The sequence below is a fragment of the Sus scrofa genome, chromosome 6 (assembly GCF_054392235.1).
Source record: "Sus scrofa isolate SSC_HxYL_T2T_F1_AM1 chromosome 6, Sscrofa_HxYL_maternal_Yorkshire_Landrace_v2.0, whole genome shotgun sequence".
Lineage (NCBI taxonomy): Eukaryota > Metazoa > Chordata > Mammalia > Artiodactyla > Suidae > Sus > Sus scrofa.
In genome coordinates this window covers 85,317,566-85,337,739 of record NC_139388.1, presented here as the reverse complement: position 1 = coordinate 85,337,739, position 20,174 = coordinate 85,317,566, and the positions used below count along the sequence as shown (strand labels likewise).

Here is a 20,174-nt window from a genome sequence, read left to right as displayed (position 1 = left end):
TGGGAAAGGGGGAACAGACAGAGAAGATGTGGCTGAGCCTGCCACATGGAGCTGGAACTTGTCTAAGTCCCCTGACCACGTGGAGGGAGGAAGCTGGTGGTTCAAGAGGGAAGGGTGCAAACAGGCACCTGTGGCCTGACTGATCCCTCCAACGCCAGGCAGCAGGTGGTAAGTGTGGGATGGTGCTGTCTCCTCCAGAGTGTACCCTGCCCTTTGCCCCTTGCCACCATGGCTGACATCTCCTAATAAGGGTCAGCCTGGAGGCATGAGCCTGGCTATACTGTCACTGTCCCACCTCCTCTGTGATGACTTCTAGCCTGATCTCTGTCCCCCACTCACCATGTGATGTTCTCTCCAGGTTCCTTGGGACCAGAGGTGACCTCTGTCCCCGTGAGGATGTGTCCCCAGCATCCTGAGCCTGTACCCTTGGCTCACCCCCTCCCTGTGTTGAAGGAGGCCCTGGAAAAGGTCAGTAATGACCCAGGGCCCAGCTGATGAAGGGGAGGGCATACCCTCTGCCCTGGTAGTGGCATTTATTCATTAATTCATTCGTTCATTCATTCAACATATAATTCTTGAGCACCTACTCTGTGCTAGGCACCAGAGAGGTGAGAGGAAGAAGATATTGTCCTGCTCTCAAGGAGCTACTAGTCTGGGAATGAGCAGAACAGTCAAGACAGTAAACATTTAAAAATGAGGATAGGGAAAGTTTAGGGGACATGGGGACACAAAGGAAACTGGCCTTGGGGTCAGGGAAGGCTTCTGGAGGAAGTGGTATCTAACTGATATGTGAACAAGTAGTTGATATGCAGAGGATAGGCATGTGTATACTAAGGGAGTTTGTGGTGTGAAGGGTGTGCTGCAGACAGAGGGAACAGCATGTGCAAAGGCCCAGAGACAACAGAGTAAGTACTATTCTCTCATAGAGAGAACTAAGGAAATTCAGGCTGGTGGAGACATAAGTGGACGTGGAGAAAGATGAGGTGGGAGAGGGTCACGGAGGCCACTGTAATATGATTAAAGACACTCACCCCATGGCACAACTTTTACTATTGTAGGATGGCCTGACGCTAGAGGGGGTTGTCAGCCAGCTCTAGTCTGTGCCATTCAGAGCCCACCCTCTTGGGTCACTCACCTTAGGGGACATACGGACAAATGAAACATGATTGGAAGTGTAGGAGCAGCAGCCTGGTGGCGGCAGGGGAGGGGGTGTTGGAACTTCGTCTGAAGAATAGCTGAAGGGAAGGAGGGTGATGTGTCCACATAAGAGGAGGTGTGAGCCAATGCAGAGAGACACGGTCACTGTCTGCAAATACACAAAGAGCTTGTGTGAAGGAGAGAGAGCAGAAGGGTGCTATCTGGCTCCCAGCGGTCACAGTAATTTTTTAAAAATTAAGCAACAATACAACCATAGATTCCATCTAGTGAGTACCTAGTATCTGTCAGGCACTGTGCTAATTTTGTTAGGCTTCCTAGCACTCTGGAAACCTTATTTTATTTATTTATTTTTTTTGGCTTTTTGCTATTTCTTTGGGCCGCTCCCGCGGCATATGGAGGTTCCCAGGCTAGGGGTCTAATTGGAGCTGTAGCCGCCAGCCTACGCCAGAGCCACAGCAACGCGGGATCCGAGCCGTATCTGCAGCCTACACCACAGCTCGAGGCAACACCGGATCGTCAACCCCCTGAGCAAGGGCAGGGACCGAACCCGCAACCTCATGGTTCCTAGTCGGATTCCTTAAGCACCGCACCACGACGGGAACTCCTGGAAGCCTTATTTAAAGAGAAGGAATCTAGAGTTCTTGTTGTGGCTCAGAGGGTTAAGAACCTGACTAGAATCCATGAAGATGTGGGTTCCCTCCCTGGCCTTGCTCAGTGGGTTAAGGATCCATCGTTGCCATAAGCTGTGGTGTAGGTTGCAGATGCAGCTTGGATCTGGCACTGCTGTGGCTGCTGCTCTGATTCAACCCCTAGCCTGAAACTTCCATACATCCCAGGAGCAGCCCTACGAAGAAAAAAAAAAAGAAAAAAAAAAAAGCAATTCCCGCAAAGAGAATACACAAATCTTAAAAATAAATAAAGAAGGAAACTGAAGCTCAGAAAAGGCAGTTAGTGTGGGGTGGAAAGCACAGGTAGACTGAGCTCAGTTCAGGGAATGTAAAATAAATTTCTTGGCAAGGTGGGGCTGCAGTTAGCATGGTTTTGTTAGTTTGTTTTCCTTTGGCTGTGCCCGCAGCATGTGGAAGTTCCTGGGCCAGGGATTGAACTTGCGCTATAGCAGTGCCCTGAGCTGCTTCAGTGACAACACCAGATCCTTAACCTGCTGGGCCACCAGGGAACTCCTAGCATGGGGTTCTAATCCTGATTCCGCTAGCCTTTAGCCACTTGGGGAAGTCACTTCAAATCTTCTCGTCTGTAAAATGAGGAGAAATTACCACTGATTTATTACGAGGATTACGTGAGACGATGGATGAAAATCATTTTGTACCGTGTCCAGCACATTCTAAAGGTCCAATAAATGTGAGCAGTTAATCATCACTATTATACTTCATTATTGAAAATAATGAGGTACTTTCAGTAAATGTTCAAAGAGAGCATTAAAGGTCTTCTATAGATACTAAATTTTCCAATGGGGGGTCCGAGTAGGCCTATCAGAGGTTTTCTAGGGTATCAGACAAGGGTTTGATTAGATCAGTAGGTTTCTTTTTCCTCTTAAAAAAATTTTTTTTTGGGGGGGTACAGTTGATTTACAATGTTGTATTAGCTTTAGGTTTATATCAAAGTGAATCATTTCCAGTTTAGATTATTACAGAACATTGAGTAAACCTCCCCGTGCTACAAAGCAGGTCTCTGTTAGTTATCTACCCTATATACAGCAGGGTGCATGTACCAATTCCTTCCTTCCAATTTATCCCCCCACCTCAGTTTCCCCTTTGGTAACCCTAAGTTTGATCTTGAAATCTTTGAGTCTGTTTCTACATCAGTAGTTTTAGCCCCTTACTCCTTTTATATTTTTCCAAAGAAATTCTTCTTTGAACAAGCATCTTATGAGGAAACTTTACATATAAAACCGATTCCAGGGGCGCTGCTCTGTTTTTGCAACTGGGTGGGAAGCCCACCCCCTGGGAAATGGTTTGAGAATCCAAGGTCTGGCTGGGATCCCCAGCCAGAAGGGGGAGAAAATGCAGGGGAGTCAGGCAGGGGCGCTGTGTGCAGGGTGTGGGGTGGGAAAGGGCACGGAGGGCAGAACAACAGGTCGGGTGTGTGGGCAGGAGGAGGGGCCCGTCTCTGCATCTGTACTCTGAGCCATCTGCTCTTCTCTTCCAAGGTGGACAGGCTCCTGCGCCACGCACTGTCTGCCCCAGGCCTGGCTGCTATGTCTGCAGTTGTCATCCACAATGACACCGTGCTCTGGACAGGGAACTTTGGAAGGAAGAACGGTTCAGACCCGGCTTCTGGGCCCCCTAATAAGTACACCATGTACCGGTCAGCTGCGGGACCACCAGGAGGGGGGAAGGATGGGAGGACAAGGTTGATTTAGGATGTGGGGGGGGGAACTCAAGAGAATCATGACTCTGAGTCTGAAGGGGCTCTGAGCTGCCAGGGCCCTTAAATCGTGACACGTTTAGAGATGAGACTGAAGTCCAGAGAGGACTAGTGAGTGCCTTACGTCACCCCACAGTGGTAATCAGTCAGGACAGGCCTTATCCGAATGCCTCCCAAACTAGAAAAGGCCCCCTTGTGTCCCAGCTCACCCCCTTCCATGTGCCACAAGGGAACCATAACCAGTTTCTGGGTCCCTTCCCCACATCTCTGCCAGTTGACAGCTGTGGCCCATATGGTGGACACTTGGGACAGTCTGTTGCACACCCTGAGGCTCCCCTCCTCCACCTGCAGAATCCATCAACGCTCCCAACACAAAGTGAACACGCGCACCCCCAAAGATACTGTGAGGATTACAGGGGTTCCATTCATGCTGCACCTGCTATGTATCAGGCAATACTACATTTGCTCTCACTTACTGAGCTCTTACCACCTGCCAGGTGTGTTGTCAAGCATTCTGCCTGCACAATTTCGTTCAATCTTTTCTCTAACCCAGGAAACAGACAAGGAAACTGGATCTCAGAAAGGTCCAGTACTTGCCCAAGGCCACCCAGCTGATGAGAGGTAGAGGTATGATCCCAACCCAGGTCTGTCCCAGAGTGGGAAGTGCCTGGTGAAGGGTCTGGCATGAGGCAGGTGCTCAAAAGTGCCCACTTGGCCCAGCCCCACTGCCTCCGGTATGTTCTCTAGCATCCCAAAGGCATTCAGCAGAGGCCAGTGGATTCTGGTCTGAGATGCTCAGTAAGGGCAGACTCAGAGCTTTCCTAATTACCCTAGGAAGTAGAGGCTGGGGGTGCAGGGTGGAGGTGGGTTGAGGGGCCAATAGGATGCCCTCTGCACCCTTGTGTCCCCCACACCATCCAGGATCTCCAGCCTCTCCAAGATCTTTCCTGTCCTCATGCTGTACCGCCTGTGGGAGGAGGGCATCGTAGCCTCTCTGGATGACCCTCTAGAGCGGTATGCCAGCACCTTCACCATCAACAACCCGCTGGGCATGGTGTCAGCCCCTGGACAACAGAGCCTTATGGATGGGCTGGAGGAGGTGGGCCCAGCCCCAAGGCCTTCGCCTGTCACCCTCCGAAGGATGGCCAGCCAGCTCTCAGGTGAGTGGCTCTGAATTTAATCTAGCTCAGCCCAAACCATTTCGGGCCCTCATCCAGCCAGGCTGGGCCACTCTCTGCTCTGCTTCCTCAACTGGCCATAGCTCTCTCATCCTCCCTGGGGGGAAGGATCTGGTGAGGTAAAGGCTGTGACTTTAGATCAAATGGACAAATCAAGATCCACTGGCAGGTGAAAAGCAAGTCGATAGGTCAAGATCTGCTTATTAGGTTAAGAACAAGTTAATAAATGAGTATTTGTAGACAAGTCTATAAATTATAAATTTTACACATAATTTGTATATACTATCTTCTACAATTATACATTAGTGATTTCCCTTAATATATAAAGATCACCTGCAAATCAATACAAAGAGCAACAACCCAAGAGAAAAAATGGGTAAAAGATAGGAACAAAATAGACAGTTCACAGAAAAGGGATACAAATGGTTCTTAGGACTATTAAAAAATATTAAAAGATGTGCAACTTCATTCACAATAAAATAAATGCAAATTAAATCTACTGAGAGACTTTTCCTCTCAGATTGGTAAAGGCGATAATGGTGGGTGTTCTAGGTTGGTGACGTTATGGTGACATAGGCCCTCTTAGATCTCATATCTCAGGGGCAGAAATTGAAATTGGTGCAACCTGTGTGGAGGGAAATTGATAAAACTATCACGAAAATGTATATATCCTTTGACTCAGCAATGACACTTAGGAAATCCTCTTACAGATGTATCCACACATATGTGGTATGAAGCATGTACCTAGTTATTCACTGTAACACTATTTATAATAGTAGAAAAAAGAAAGATTGAAACAACCTAAACACAAACAGGGTAGTAACGAAATAAACTATGATACAGCTATACAATCAAATACTACGTAGCCCTAAAAAAAAGGGTAATAATGTTTCTCATGTACTGTGATGGATGCGGGTAAAAAAGCTCCTAACAGCATAGATTGTATGCTACTGCGTGAATAAATAAAATAATACATACATGTATGATATATACATATACAAATGCATATGTGTAATGCATGTGTAATATACATATTACACAACACATATACACACATGTATGTGCATCACATATCTTTGGAAGAAAACTAAAGAGATTGAATCACTGGGTTGCCTCTAAGGAGGGGAAATTGGTGGCTGGGGTGAAGAATGGGAAGAAAAATTTTCATTGTGTCTTTGGAACTTTGAATCATGTAAATGAATTACTTATTTAAAATAAATTATTGTATAATAATAATGATAATGACAGATGTGCTAACAAGCCAGGATGAAGTCTGCATGGCAGACGGGCAAGGGCAGGCTGGGATGCTGAAAGAGAAGCCAGTAGTCGGGAATTGGGCAGGATTGGATCAGGAATGGGCTGCATGCTGAAAGGTTGCTCTGGAAGCTTCTGAAGAACCCTCCATCTGCCACCTGCGAATGAGGAGGGCTGTTTAAAGAGAAGGTGTGCATGTGGGTGGGTGGGGGGCTGTGCTGTGTGATGACTGACCCAGTCCAGGGGGAGAAGACAGGCACCATCTGCACGCCTGGAAATGCCTCCTATTGTTCCTACTTGCAGTCATCAACCCACCAACTCTAGATGGCAGGAATCCCTTGCGAGTGCCTACTATTTCATCCTTTTACAAAGTATGTTTAGGCTTGAAGTTTCTGTCTACGGACATGACTGGTTGTCACTCCTGTGAGAAGATGGTGAACCTCAGGCTCAGTGAGAGAATGGAGCCTCCTGAAGTCACCCAGGCAGGACAGGATCAGAGCCTTGGGAGAGGGTGGCCCATTGATTAAGGGCACAAGCACTGAGATTCCAGCTCTGCCTCCTCCTGGCTGTGTGATCTTGGGTAAATCATGTAACCTCTCTGAGCCTTGCTTTTCTCCTCTAATATGACTGGTTCATGCTACTTTGGGGAATTAAATGTGCTAGTGAATGTCAAGCATGTAGCAGAGTACCTGGCACACAGCAGGTACTTGTCAATTTAGCTCTGGTTATTACAGCCAGGTGTCAGATCTAGGTTTACTGGGCTCTGATGAAGACATAATTTGGGGGTCCTTTTAAAAATACAATATTATACATTCAAACTTGAATACAGGCCTTGGAAGGTGTCATGCAGGTGGAGGAGCCCTGAGCCTTTTGCTCCACCAGCCTCCTATTAAACCCATTCCTAGTTATAATTTGACCCCAGGGCGCCCTCTAGGGGTACACTGGATTTGTCTGCCTCTTATACCCAAGGAACCCAGCACTGGGGGCTCTGTGCCTGGGGTCAGTTTAAAAACACCGAAAGTGTCTCCCTCTCAGTCCCAAAAGGGCCAGCTGAGCATACAGCTGCCTGAATAACTCTGTCATAGGCTCTCATCCTAATCTAGAGCTTTCTCTCATTCTTGGAACTTTTCATCTATTCTAAGTCTTGCAACACCTCAGGAAACCAGTGCAGCTGCTTCAGCCCACTTCAAGGTGAGCAAGTACAGGCTCAGAGAGGAAAAACACATGGTTTGTGGCCACACAGCAAGAAGTGCTAGAGTCGGAAATTTTTTTTTTTCGTCTTTTATCTTTTTAGGGCCGCATCCGTGGCACATGGAAGTTCCCAGGCTAGGAGCTGAATTGGAGCTATAGCTGCTGGCCTACACCACCAGCCACAGCAATGCCAGATCCGAGCCTCGTCTGTGACCTACACCACAGCTCACAGCAACCCTGGATCCTTAACCCATTGAGCAAGGCCAGGAATTGAACCTGCAACCTCATGGTTCTTAGTTGGATTCGTTTCTGCTGCACTGTGATGGGAACTCCTAGAGTCAGAATTTAAACCTAGCACTTGGGACTCCATCCCCCAGTGGCTCAGGCCAAGAACCTTGGAGTTATCCCTGGTAACTTTCACTCCCACACCCTCAACATCACCTCTAGGAGCAAATTTTGTTGGCCCCACCATCAAAATATGTTCACAATCCGACCACTCCTCATTACCTCTACTGCTGGCATCCTCATCCAGACCATTATCATTTAAACAGGGATTTTTGCAAGTCTCCTTACAGGCTTCCCAGCCGCTGCCATTGTCCATCAAGTCTATTTTCACATAGTGGCCAGAGCAATGAAGACATATATCAGATTATTCAGCAGATCACTCTGCTGAAACCCCTGTCTTTCCAGTAGCCTATAGCACCCTACAGAATCTGGTGCCTGCACCATCAGTATCTCTCACCTCCAGAGTCTCCCCTTTTCTCAATTCTCTCAGGCTACCCTGGCTGTTTCCTGTTGATCCTCAAACATGCCAGACATTCCCATCTCGGGGCCTTGGCACCTGCTGTTCCCTCTGCCTGAGACATTCTTTCCTCCCACTGAGGCATGGCTCTCTCTCACCTGCTTAAGGATCACCTTCTCCCAGAGGCCCTCCTCGGACCGCTTTGTATAAAATAACAACCCCTCCCTTCATGCATGGAATTGTTTTCCTCCACCGCATGAATATTTATTTGCTGCTTGTCTGTCCTCTCCAGGAGAATGCACACTCCACAAGGACAGAGACTTTGTTTTGTTCACTACTGAATTCCAGTACCCAGAACAGTCTTTGGCACAAAAGAGATGCTTGAAAACTGTTGTTGAGTGAATGGGTGGAAAGAATCCTAGTCCTGAGATCCTTCTAAGACTTGTCACATCAATAAACAGAAAATTCCAAGTGGTTAGAGGGGCCAGGCCAGTTCTAAAAAAACCTCCGTGGGCAGTGACCTCAAGAATTTTATGGAATCGAACACTTATGGTTGATGATAATAACAATTTTTTGAACAGTTACTATGACCAGGCACGATGCTAAACATTCTATTTCACTGACTCCTCACATCAGCCCTCTGACATAGGAATCATTTCCTGCATGTTACAGATGAGGGTTCTGGGGCTCAGGGAGGGTAAATGGCTTCCCCAGTGAAACACAGACAGAATTAGAGTCCATGCAAGAGTTTTTTGTTGGTTCGAAGGTGACTTTGGTGTTATTTCTCAGTTCATGGAAGTGGGGGAGGGAGTGCACCCAGGGGTCCTCCATCCCACCCTCAGCGGACCCAGCAGGTCTGACCACTGCTCCTCCCTAGGGCTGCCCCGAAGGCTTCGCTCCACTTCTCTGCTGTGGAAGGGCAGCACCCAAGAGGCCCTGAGCCTGCTCAAGGATGATGTGCTGGTGGCAGACCCAGGAACCAGGTGAGGAGTGAGCCCTGATGCCCTGCTAAGGTTAGGAACCTCATGAGGTGACACATGCCTCCTGGGAAAGAGCCTGTGACACCTTATCCAAGGTGGTCAGAAAGAGGAGAGACCTCAGGGATCACTGACTGCAGCCCCTATTCCACAGCTGGGAAGACTGAGGCCCACAGAGGGATAGCAGAGCAAGGCAGCAGAGAGCTGGGCCCAGATCCAGTCCTGTTTGAATCTCCCGTCGTTTCCGTCAATCCACTCAACATTTGTTGAGCATCTGCTCTGTGCCTGAAATGTGCTAAACTGAGATATAGTAGGGAACGAATTCAATCAGGTCCCTCCTCACGAGTCTATTTTTTTTTTGCCACACTTGTGGCATGCAGAAGTTCCAGGGCCAGGGATCAAACCCAAGCCACAGCAGCAACCTAAGCCATAGCAACGACAATGCTGGATCCTTAACCCCTTGAGCTATCAGGGAACTCCAGAACAATGAACACTCTTATCAGCAAACAGAAACAAGATAAATACAGATTTTGGGAGTTCCTGTCACGGCACAGCGGAAACAAATCTGACTAGGAACCATGAGGTTGCAGGTTCGATCCCTGGCCTTGCTCAGTGGGTTAAGGATCTGGCGTTGCTGTGGCTGAGGTGTAGGCTGACAGGTGCAGCTCTGATTCGACCCCTAGCTTGGGAACCCCCATATGCCAAGAGCGTGGCCCTCAAAAGACAATAAGACACACAGATTTTGCCAAGTGCTGGAAGATAAATGGGATGCTGATGAGATAGGGAGTGGTTAGTTAGGATAGCCACTCAACGGAGAAGCCCAGCTCCTGGAGCAGTGGGGCTGTAGAACTGGACAGAGGGCAGCAGGCACTATCCTGCCCCAGGGCAGTGCCTTTTTTCCAAATTTGCCCCTCTGCTTCTCCAAGTGCTGAACCTCAGACCCCACTCCTCTTAAGGAAGAAAGGATCTAGGTAATACTTGGGTATCTGTAGGCTAGAGTCCTCCATCCAGCTCTGCTACTATCTTTAAAAAAAATTTTTTTTTTTGGCCGCACTTGTGGCATGCAGAAGTTGCTGGGCCAGAGATTGAACCCTTGCCACAGCAGCGACCCAAGCCACTGCAGTGAAAATACTAGATCCTTAAGCTGGTGAGCCACATGGGAACTCCATCTGCTACCATCTTGCTGTATGACCTCAGCAGAGGCATTTTATCTCAGGAATTTCTAAGAGGATTTGTGCCTTTTCATCCATTCTTGTGTCTTCCTGGGGCACTATTTGAAGGATTCTGAAACTGCAACTGCTTACTGATTACTGGCCTGCCATGGTTGGGAAGAAGAAAGGGATGAAATTCTGCTTCTCTTGAGCTCTGTGATGACAATCATTACCCGCCCCTGCCCCCAACAGTCTGAGACCCTAGTTTTCCATTTGATAAAAGTAAATATACTAAAGTGTAAAGGATCAAGAAGATTTGTTTTACCATTTTCTCAGCTGCATTGCCAAGCCCAGGTCTCCTCCAACCTGCTGTGTGACTGTGGGCAATTCTCTGCCCCTCTCGGGGCCTTCCTCTTTCCAGGTGTAGAATAGTGAGTTGTACTTGGTGATCTCCGAAGTCTCTGCTGGCTCTGACCATCTCTGATGAAGTGAAGCTGGTTTCTTCTGTCCCACCCAGTCTGGTGAAACTCTGGTGGCTTTTCAGACAGTCTGAGCAGGTGGCAAGGGACTATTTAGAGCTTGGAGATGTCCGTTCTAGGCTGCATCCCAGCTCTACCCCTCTTTTTTCAGATGCCATTACAGCACACTGGCCTTCTCACTTCTGGCCCATGTCCTGGCAGCCCACACGGCCCAGGGTGACTACCAGCGCTGGATCTTGGAGAACGTACTGGAGCCGCTGGGAATGGTGGACACTGGCTTCGATCTTACACCCCTTGTGCGCGCCCGCTTGGCAGCTGGCTTCTATGGCAGTGGGCGGCCAGCGCCGCTCTATGACCTGGGCTGGTACCGCCCGTCCGGGCAGATGTACTCCACTACGGCTGACCTGGCCAAGCTGGCGGTGGCGCTGCTGGGCAACGGGCCCCAGCGGCTTTTGCGGCCCGACGCGGCCAAGACGCTGCTAGCGCCACTGCTGGCCTGCTCCGGCGCCTACTTCGCCAACGAGACGGGCACACCATGGGAGTTCCACGTGCAGCGAGGCTATCGCGTGGTGCGTAAGGACGGCGACCTGGACGGCTACGCTGCCACCTTCTCCCTGGTGCCGCCCCTACGCCTGGGCCTCGTGCTGCTCCTGGCCGGGCCGAGGCCACCCGGTTCCGACCTGGTGGCGCAGGCCTACGATGTGCTCCTGCCGGCCATGGAGAGGGCCCTACGGGAGGCAGAGCTCAGCCCGGCTCCGCCGCCCAGCGCGCGCCCCTTTGCCGGCTACTTCACTTTCTCCAACCTGACTTTCTACGAGGTGCGCGCTGGGCCGGCGGGCGAGCTGCGCCTGCGCCAGTTCGGGCCCCGCGTGGAGGCGCTGGTGCCCCCGGCGTTCCGCACGTTGGCGCTGCGCCACCTGCGTGGCCGTGTCTTCCAGCTGCACGTGGCCCGCGAGTTCCCTTGCACGCTTCCGCTGGGCGACTCCTGGCTGTCCCTAGAGGCTCAGCACGGGCAGCTAGTCAACTTCTACCCCTTGGACCGCCACGGGCTGTCCCCCGGCTTCGACGTGCCGGGCCTCAACACGTACCGAGTGTTGCGGCTGCTGCACAAGCCAGTGTTCAAAACCCAGTGACTCCGGGTTCTGTTTGGAGCCTTCTCTCACCTTCCAGCTTTCCAACCTCCTTTTGCAAGGTAAGGCTGCATGGATGTCTGTTAAAGAATTTGAGGAGTTGGCAGAGTCAGGTAAGGCAGTGCTACTGAAAGGGTGGTCCACTGACCACAGCTAGTTGTGAACCATTATCCATGGGAGAGGAAGAGTTAAGTACAGAAATTTACAGAGCATTTAGAAACTGTAATATCACGTTGACAGAGTACTTTTGTGTCTGTTGAATCTGAGACAGAACATGGTCCAGCACTGTATCTTTTTTTTTTTGGCTACAGGCGTGGCATGCGGAAGTTCCAGGGCCAGGGATCAAACCTGTGCCACTGCACTAACAATGAGGGACCCTTAATCCGCTGAACCGAAAAGGAATTCCCTAGCATTATGTCTTTTAAAGAATCAACCTTATTTGCACATGTAGCTTGGATATGGGATTGCTATGTCTGTGGCATAGGCAGTCAGGTGCAGCTCTGATTCCACCCCAGCCTGGGAACTTCGATATGCTGCAGGTGTGGCCCTCAAAAGAAAAAAAAGAGAAAATCAACCTTATTGAGTTATAATTTACATAAAAATTCACATACTATTGGACACAGTTTGATGATTTTGACAAATACTAATACCCAGTCAAGATACAGAACATTTTTGTCACCCCCCCAAATGTTCCTTCTACTGCTTTGCAGTCAGTCCTCTTCCCTGCTCCTAGCCTCAGGCAACCACTGATCTTCTCTGTCACTTTAGATTAGTTTTGCCTGTTCTGAAATTTCATATACATGGGATCGCATAGAGTATTCTTTTGTGTCTGTCCTCTTTTGCTCATAATGTGGTTTCTGAGGTTCATTTATGTCTTTGTGTATATCAACATTGTGTTCCTTTTTATTGCTGAGCAGTATTTGGTTGCATGGATATGCCACAATTTGTTTATCCATTCACCTGTTGATGGACATTTGGGTTGTTTCCAGATTGGGGCTATTATGAAAAAGCATTCTCGTATAAGTCTTTTTTTGTGAGTACATGCTTTCATTTCTTTTGGGTAAATATCTAGGTGTGACCGCCATGCAGGTTTCCAAAGTCCTGGTGCCATTTGATGTTTCCACCAGCAATATACAGTAGTTCCATTGCTCCACATCTTTCCTGCCACTAAGCCTTGTCAGTCTTTTCAATTTTAGTCATGCTAGTGGTTGTGAAGTCCTATCCCACTGTGGTTTTAATTGCACTGTATTTATCACATTGTAAAAGTTCTCTAAATGCACTGGATAGAAGTCCTTTGTCAGAAGTTTTGCAAAGATTTCCCCCCCAGTCTTTGGCTTGCCTTTTCTTAATGTTGTCTTTTGGATAGCAGAAGTTTAAAAACATTTGATAAATTTTATGCCTACTGACTCTAATACTAAATTTGGGCTTGCATTTTGCATGTCCTTTTAAAAATTAAACATTTCATTTTGATAGAATTGTAGATTCACATGCAGTTTTAAGAAATAACCTGTTGGTCCCCAGGCCCCAGTTTTCTGTTGACCACTCCTGAGTCATACAGAAGCAGCACCTGGTCTGGTGGCTGGTCAGGAGCCTCCCCAGGGCACTGCACCCCTCTCCCTGCCTTGGCCAGTGCTCCCCCCTTCCTGGCCTTTCATTGTCGATTGTGTAGCCCAACATTATAACATTGATAAAAGAAAAACACCTATTGGAAAAAAAAAATTGTTGGAGTTACTATTGTTACGTAGTGAAAACAAATCCCACTAGGGACCGTGAGGTTTCGGGTTCAATCCCTGGCCTCACTCAGTGGGTTAAGGATCTGGCGTTGCTGTGAGCTGTGGTATAGGCCACAGACTCGGCTTGGATCTGGCATTGCTATGGCTGTGGTGTGTAGGCTGGCAGCTGTAGCTCTGATTGGACCCCTAGTTTGGAAACCTCCATATGTCAGCCCTACTTCTAATGGAAACGTGGCAGAACTATAGTACAGTATCACAAGAAAGTTACTGACTTTGGTATGGTCAGGATACATTTTCATCAGCACAAGAATCCCTCTTGTTGCCTTTTTCTAGCCACACCCATATGTTTATCAACCCTGCCCTGTCTTTAAGCCCTGGCAATCACCAGTCTGTTCTCCAGTTGTGTAATTTTGTCATTTCAAGAATATTATCTAAGTGGAGTGATGGAAGAAATTTTCACATATTGAGGCATTGGGGAAGTCATTCTGGCTTATACATGATTTAGTTTGAACTTGATGCTAACTTGCCTTGTGGCCTATCAAACATACATTAAAGAAAAGGGTGCATTGTCCAGAAGTAAGTAATGTCCCTTTTGAAGGTAGAGATAAATGTCTCCCTTCCGTGGGTGTCAATGCTATGACTCCTTTGATGATACAAGCACCAACTGACTTGCTGTGTATGTGCTAATCTGTATTTTTTGGGGAATTTTGAAGGAATGTACTCCTGTCATGTTTGATGTTCTTTGTTCTGATGAGATATAAAACTGTGCTGAAAACCATGTTTCTCTGGAGCAGTTCCTTGGAGCCGAGAAGCTGTCTCCTGAGCTTTGGTCCTCCATTTGGCTCAAATAAAACTCTCCTTTATTCTTATAATAGATTGGTTATTGATTATTTACATGAACAGGAGTCCCACAAGATGTAATCTCTGGGATTTTTTTTTTCCCCTACTCAGTGTAATTCTCAGGGGATCATTCACATTGTTGCAAGTATCAATGGTTTGTTTCTTGGAGGTCCTGTCGTGGTGGTGGCTCAGCGGTAACGAATCTGACTAGCATCCATGAGGATGCAGGTTCCATCCCTGGCCTCACTCAGTGGGTTAAGGATCCGGTGTTGCTGTGAGCTGTGGTGTAGGTCGCAGATGTAGCTCCGATTTGGCGTTGCTGTGGCTATGGTGTAGGCCGGCAGCTGCAGCCCCAATTCAACCCCAGGCCTGGGAACTGCCATGTGTCACAGGTGTGGCCCTAAAAAGCAAAAAAAAAAAAAAAAAAAAAAATAAATAAATTAAAAAATTTTTCTTTCTGTTGCATAGTAGTGGCTGCATGGTATGGCTGCACCCTAGTTAATGTAACCATTCACTTGGTGAAGGACATCTATGTTACTTGCAGCTGTTAGGCTGTTACGAATACAGCTGTTTGGAACATTTGTTTACATGTATTCATGTGAACACTAGTTTTTATTTTTCTGGTATAAATTCCCAAGAATGTAACTGAGGGGTTGAATGGTAGCTTTTTTTTTTAAAAAAATTTCATTTTAGGAAGAGTGTTTATAAATGGTATTATATTTTAATTTTATGTCCACATATTCATTAAAAACAATTTTTTTTTTGGGTGTTAACCCTGTTTTCTATGACTGGGCTGTACTCATATGGTCATTCTAGAAGTTTTTTTGTTTTTACTTTTGTTTTTGTTTTTAGATTTTTTGTGGAGACAAAATATGTCACCTGCCAATAGGGACAGTTTTTGTTTCTTCCTTTTTAACCTGTATACCTTTTATTTTGTTTTCCTTTATTTTGCTGGTTAGAACTTCCAGTGCTATGTTGAGTGGTAAGAATGGATGTCCTTGCCTTTTTCCTGATCTTAGGCAGAAAGCATTAGTCTTTATTTATTTATTTATTTTTATGGCCACACCTGCAGCACATGTAAGTTCCCAGGTTAGGGGTTGAATTGGAGCTGTTGCTGCTGGTCTGCATCACAGCCATAGACACAGCAATGCAGGATCTGAGCTGCATTTTTGATCTGCGCCGTAGCCTGTGGCAACACCAGATCCTCAACCCACTGAGCAAGGCTAGAGATCAAACCCACATCCTCATGGAGACTAGTTGGATTCTTAACCAGCTGAGCGGTGTATTCCCTCTTTGACTGTGAAATACAATGTTAACTATAAGTGTTTTGCAGATGCTCTTTCTCAAGTTGAGGAGATTCTCCTGTTCCTAATTTTCTGAAAGTATTTGTGAAAATCATAGAAAGGTTTGAATTTCGTAAGATATTTTTCCTGCATAAATTGATATGCTCATGTAATTTTTCTTTAATTTATTACTCTGGTGGATTACATTGATTGGTTTTTGAATATTGAGCCAGGTTTGGATCTCTAAAATAAATAAACTTGGTTATAGCATATATATTGCTAAATTCTATTTGCTAATATTTTGTTAAGGATTTTTTTTGCATTTGTATTCAGGAGGGACTTTGGTCTGCAGTTTCTTTTTTACAATATTTGTCTGGTTTTGCTATCGGGTAATACTAACTTTATAAATGAACTGGGAAGTGTTTCCTCTTCTTCTGTTTCCTGGAAGAGATTGCATCGAATTGGTATTCTTCCTAAAACATTTGGTAGTGTTCTCCAGTGAAACTATCTGGGCCTGTAGATTTTCTTTTTTGGGAATTAAAAAAAAATTATCAATTCCATTTCCTTAATGTTTATAGTGCTTAGTCAAATGAGCTGCTTCATATGAGTGATATGAGCAAGTTGTGGTCATTTGTGCTTTTTCAAGAACTGGCCCATTTCATCAAAGTTGTCAAGTTTATGCATGTAGAGTTGTTCATAGCATTCCTTTGTTATCCTTTTGGCATCTCCAGGGTCCGTGGTGATATTCCATTTCATTTGAGAATGTCAATTTAGAGGCTGAATTGGGGTTGTAGCTGCTGGCCTACACCACAGCCACAGCAATGCCAAATCCGAGTCACATCTGCGGCCTACACCACAGCTCATGGCAACACTGGGTCCTAACCCACTGAGCAAGGCCAGGGACCAAACCTCATGGTTCCTAGTTGGATTCGTTTCTCCTGTGGCATGACAGGAATTCCTCAAAGAACTACGTTTTGGTTCATTGATTTTCTTTTTTCTTTTTAACGGCTGCACCTGTGGCATATGGAAGTTCCTGGGCCAGGGATCAACTCAGAGCTGCAGCTATGGCCTGTGCCACAGCCACCACAACACTGTCTGAGCTGCATCTGCAACCAGTGCCACAGCTTGCAGCAATGCTGGATCCTTAACCCACTGAGTGAGACCAAGGATTAAAACCGCATCCTCACAGAGACTGTGTTGGGTTCTTAACCTATTGAGCCACAATGGGAACTCCTGATTTTCTTTATTGCTTTTCTGTTTTCAGTTTCACTGATTTCATCTATTATTTTATTATTTCTTTCCTCTGATTGCTTTGGATTTATTGTGCTTTTCTTTTTATTAGAAGTATTTCCCTAGATTCTTGAGGCACAAGCTTGCTTTATGGATATGAGGCTTTCCCTCTTTTCTAATGTAAGCATTTTGTGGTATAAATCCTTCCAACATTGCTTCAGCTGTGCCCTATAAAATTTAATATGTTGTATTTTTATTTTCATTAAAATCAACACATTTTTTTTGGCTGCACCCTTGGTAAGTGGAAGCTCCCGAGCCACTGCAGTGACAATGCTGGATCCTTAACCTATTGTGCCACAAGGGAACTCCAAGATCAATGCATTTTTAAATTTCCTTTGAGATTTCCTCTTTCTCCATATGGGTTATTTAGGAGTGTGTTTCGTTTCTGAGTTTTCAGAGATTTCCCTTTTATCTTTATGCTTTTCATTTCTAATTTGACTCCACTGTGGTCAGGAACACAATTTGTATGATTGCAGTGCTTTTAAAATTTGTTGAGGTTTTTTTGGTGGCCTAGGATATAGTCTATCTTGGTAGACATTCTGTGTGCACTTGAAAAGGATGTGTATTCTGCAGCTGTTGGGTGAAGTGTTATGTAGAGGTCAGTTAGATCCTATGGTTCTTAGTGGGATTGAGTCCTTCTCTATCCTTGCTGATTTTTCATATAGTTGGTATGTCAATTGTCCAGAGAGAGAAGTTGAAGTCTCCAGTTATAATTATAAATTTGTCTGTTTCTCCTTTTGATTCTGTCAGTTTTTACTTCACATGTTTTGTAGCTTTATTGTGAGTGCCTTTTGGCTTGAATGTTTGGTTTGGATTAAGCCAGAGTTTTTTGCGACTTTTTTGACCTATAACTTCAGCGGAAGGTAGATTTTACACACACATACATTCATATAACTGACATAAGTTTAATACAACAATATTTACTCTTGTTGCATGTAGCTAGAATTTGATCTTTTAAATTCTATTTTTTTTTCCTTGAGTTAATTTTATTTTTTAGAGCAGCTTTAGTTTTATAGCAAAGTTGAGAGGAAGGTACAGAGCTTTCCAATTTACTCCCTGCCCCTGCTCAGGCATAGGGTCTTCCATTATCAACATCCCCTGCCAGAATGCTACATTTGTTACAGTTGATGAGCCTCCATTGGCCTGTCATCACCCAAAGTCCATAGTTTACATAAGGGTTCCCCCTTGGTATCCCACATCCTATGGGTTAAGTCAAATGTATAATGACATGTATCCATCATTATAATAGCATACAGACTATTTTCACTGCCCTAAAATTCCTCCCTCATCCCAAATCCTGGCAACCACTTATCTTTTTATTGCCTTTTCCCAAACATCATGCACTTGCAAATTAATGATCTATAGCCTTTTCAGATTGGCTTTTTTCACTTAGTTATATGCATTTTAAGTTTCTTTCATGTCTTTTTGCAGCTCAGTAGCTCTTTTTTTTTTTTTTAAAGCACTGAATAATAGTCCATTGTTTGAATGTTGAATGTTTATTTATTCATTCACCTATTAAGGACATGGAGGATGCTTCCAAGTTTTGGCAAAGAAAATAATTCCGGATTATATGGTAGGAGTATGTTTAGTTTTGTAAGAAACTGCCAAACTGTCTTTCAGAGTGGCAGTGCCATTTTGCATTCCTACCAGCATTGAATGAGAGTTCCTGTGGCTCCACATCCTTGTCAGCATTTGGTGTTGTCAGTGTGCTAGATTTTGGCCATTCTAATAGGTATATGGTGCTGTCTCATTGTTTTAATTTGCAGTTCCCTGATTATATGGTGTGGAGCATCTTTTTATATGCTTACTTGCCATCTGTATACCTTCTTTGGCAAGGTATCTGTTCACATCTTTGAACAGATTTTTAAAATGGGTTGTTTGTTTTCTTATTGTTGAGTTTTAAGAGTTTTGGTATGTTTTAGGTAACAACGCTTTATAAGATATGTCTTTTGCAAATATTTTCCCCAGTCTGTAGCTTGTCTTCTTGTTCTCTTGACATTGTGTTTCACAGAGCAGAAGTTTTAAATTTTAATTGTCTAGCTTATCGATTATTCCTTTCACAGATTATGTCTTTGGTGCCTTTGGTGTTATATCTAAAAAGGCATCGCCATATTCAAGGTCATTGAGTTTTTCCCTATATTATCTTCTAGGAGTTTTATAGTTTTGAATTTTATATTCAGGCTGACGATCCATTTTGAGTTAATTTTTGTGAAGTGTGTAAGGTCTGTGTCTAGATTCATTTTTTTTTTTGCATGTGGATGTCCTGTTGTTCCAGCACTATTTGTAAAAAAGGTGATTTTTTTTTTCTTCATTGTATTTCCTTTGCTCCTTTGTCAAAGACCTGTTGACTGTATTTATGTGGGTGGGTTTCAGACTTCTTATTCTATTCCACTGATCAGTTTATTCATTCTTTTGCCCGTACCTCACTGCCTCTTGATTACTGTAGCTTTATGGTAAGTTGTGAAGTTGGGTAGTGTCAGCCCTCCAGCTTTGTTCTTCTTCACTGTCGTTAGCTATTCAGGATTTTTTTTACCTCTCCATATAAACTACAGAATTGGTTTGTTGATGCCCACAAAATGGCTTGCTGGGATTTTGATTTCATGGCATTGCATCTATAGATCAAGTTGGGAATTCTGTTATTTTTAATTCTGTTGCATTGACAAAAATATATTGGTGTGGTGAATGAAAGGTGATCCCAAATTCCTTGCAGCTCCTTTTTTTTTTTTTTTTTTTTTTTTTCTTTTTAGGGCTGCACCTGTGGCATATGGAGGTTCCCAGGCTGGGGGTCCAATCAGAGCTGCAGCTGCCAGCCTACGCCAGAGCCACAGCAACGCGGGATCCGAGCCATGTCTGCAACCTACACCACAGCTCATGGCAACGCCAGATCCTTAACCCACTGAGCGAGGCCAGGGATTAAACCTGTGACCTCATGGTTCCTAGTCAGATAAGTTTCTGCTGCGCCATGATGGGAACTCCTCACTTCCTCTCTTGGATACTCTTTCTTGGCCTTTTATAGTCTGACTGCTTGGAGACCTGCTGTACTGGGGGCTACATGTAGACACTTAGGGTTTACAGTTCCAGTTGAGTCCAGCCTTCCTGCCAAGGCTCTAGTGAAACCTTATGAGTGAAGCTGTTTTGGATTTCTGGAGTGGAGTATCCACCTGCTGTGTACACCCTGCATGACTTCCTTTAATGCCATGTGGCATGGAAGAATTTCCCAGCCAAACCTTGACTGGATCCCCGATCTGCAAAATGAATAACTAACTAAAATTAATAATAATATAACAAACAAATTAAAATAATAATAATCGTGAATTGTTAATTAACAATTGAATAGTTGTTTTAAGCAACCAAGTTTTGGAGTCCTTTGTTATACAGCAAGA

The 20,174-nt window shown here is 45.4% G+C and overlaps 1 protein-coding gene across 1 annotated transcript; it reads left to right on the top strand.

Annotated features, from left to right (window-relative positions):
• The first annotated feature begins 358 nt into the window (after positions 1 to 358).
• On the top strand, positions 359 to 14,652 carry LACTBL1 (lactamase beta like 1). Its single transcript, XM_003127694.5, has 5 exons — positions 359 to 468; positions 3,326 to 3,483; positions 4,465 to 4,703; positions 8,786 to 8,891; positions 10,667 to 14,652. Exons 1-5 carry the CDS (start codon positions 397 to 399, stop codon positions 11,646 to 11,648), a joined length of 1,557 nt encoding a protein of 518 aa, XP_003127742.3. The 5' UTR covers positions 359 to 396; the 3' UTR covers positions 11,649 to 14,652.
• The last annotated feature ends 5,522 nt before the right edge of the window (positions 14,653 to 20,174 follow it).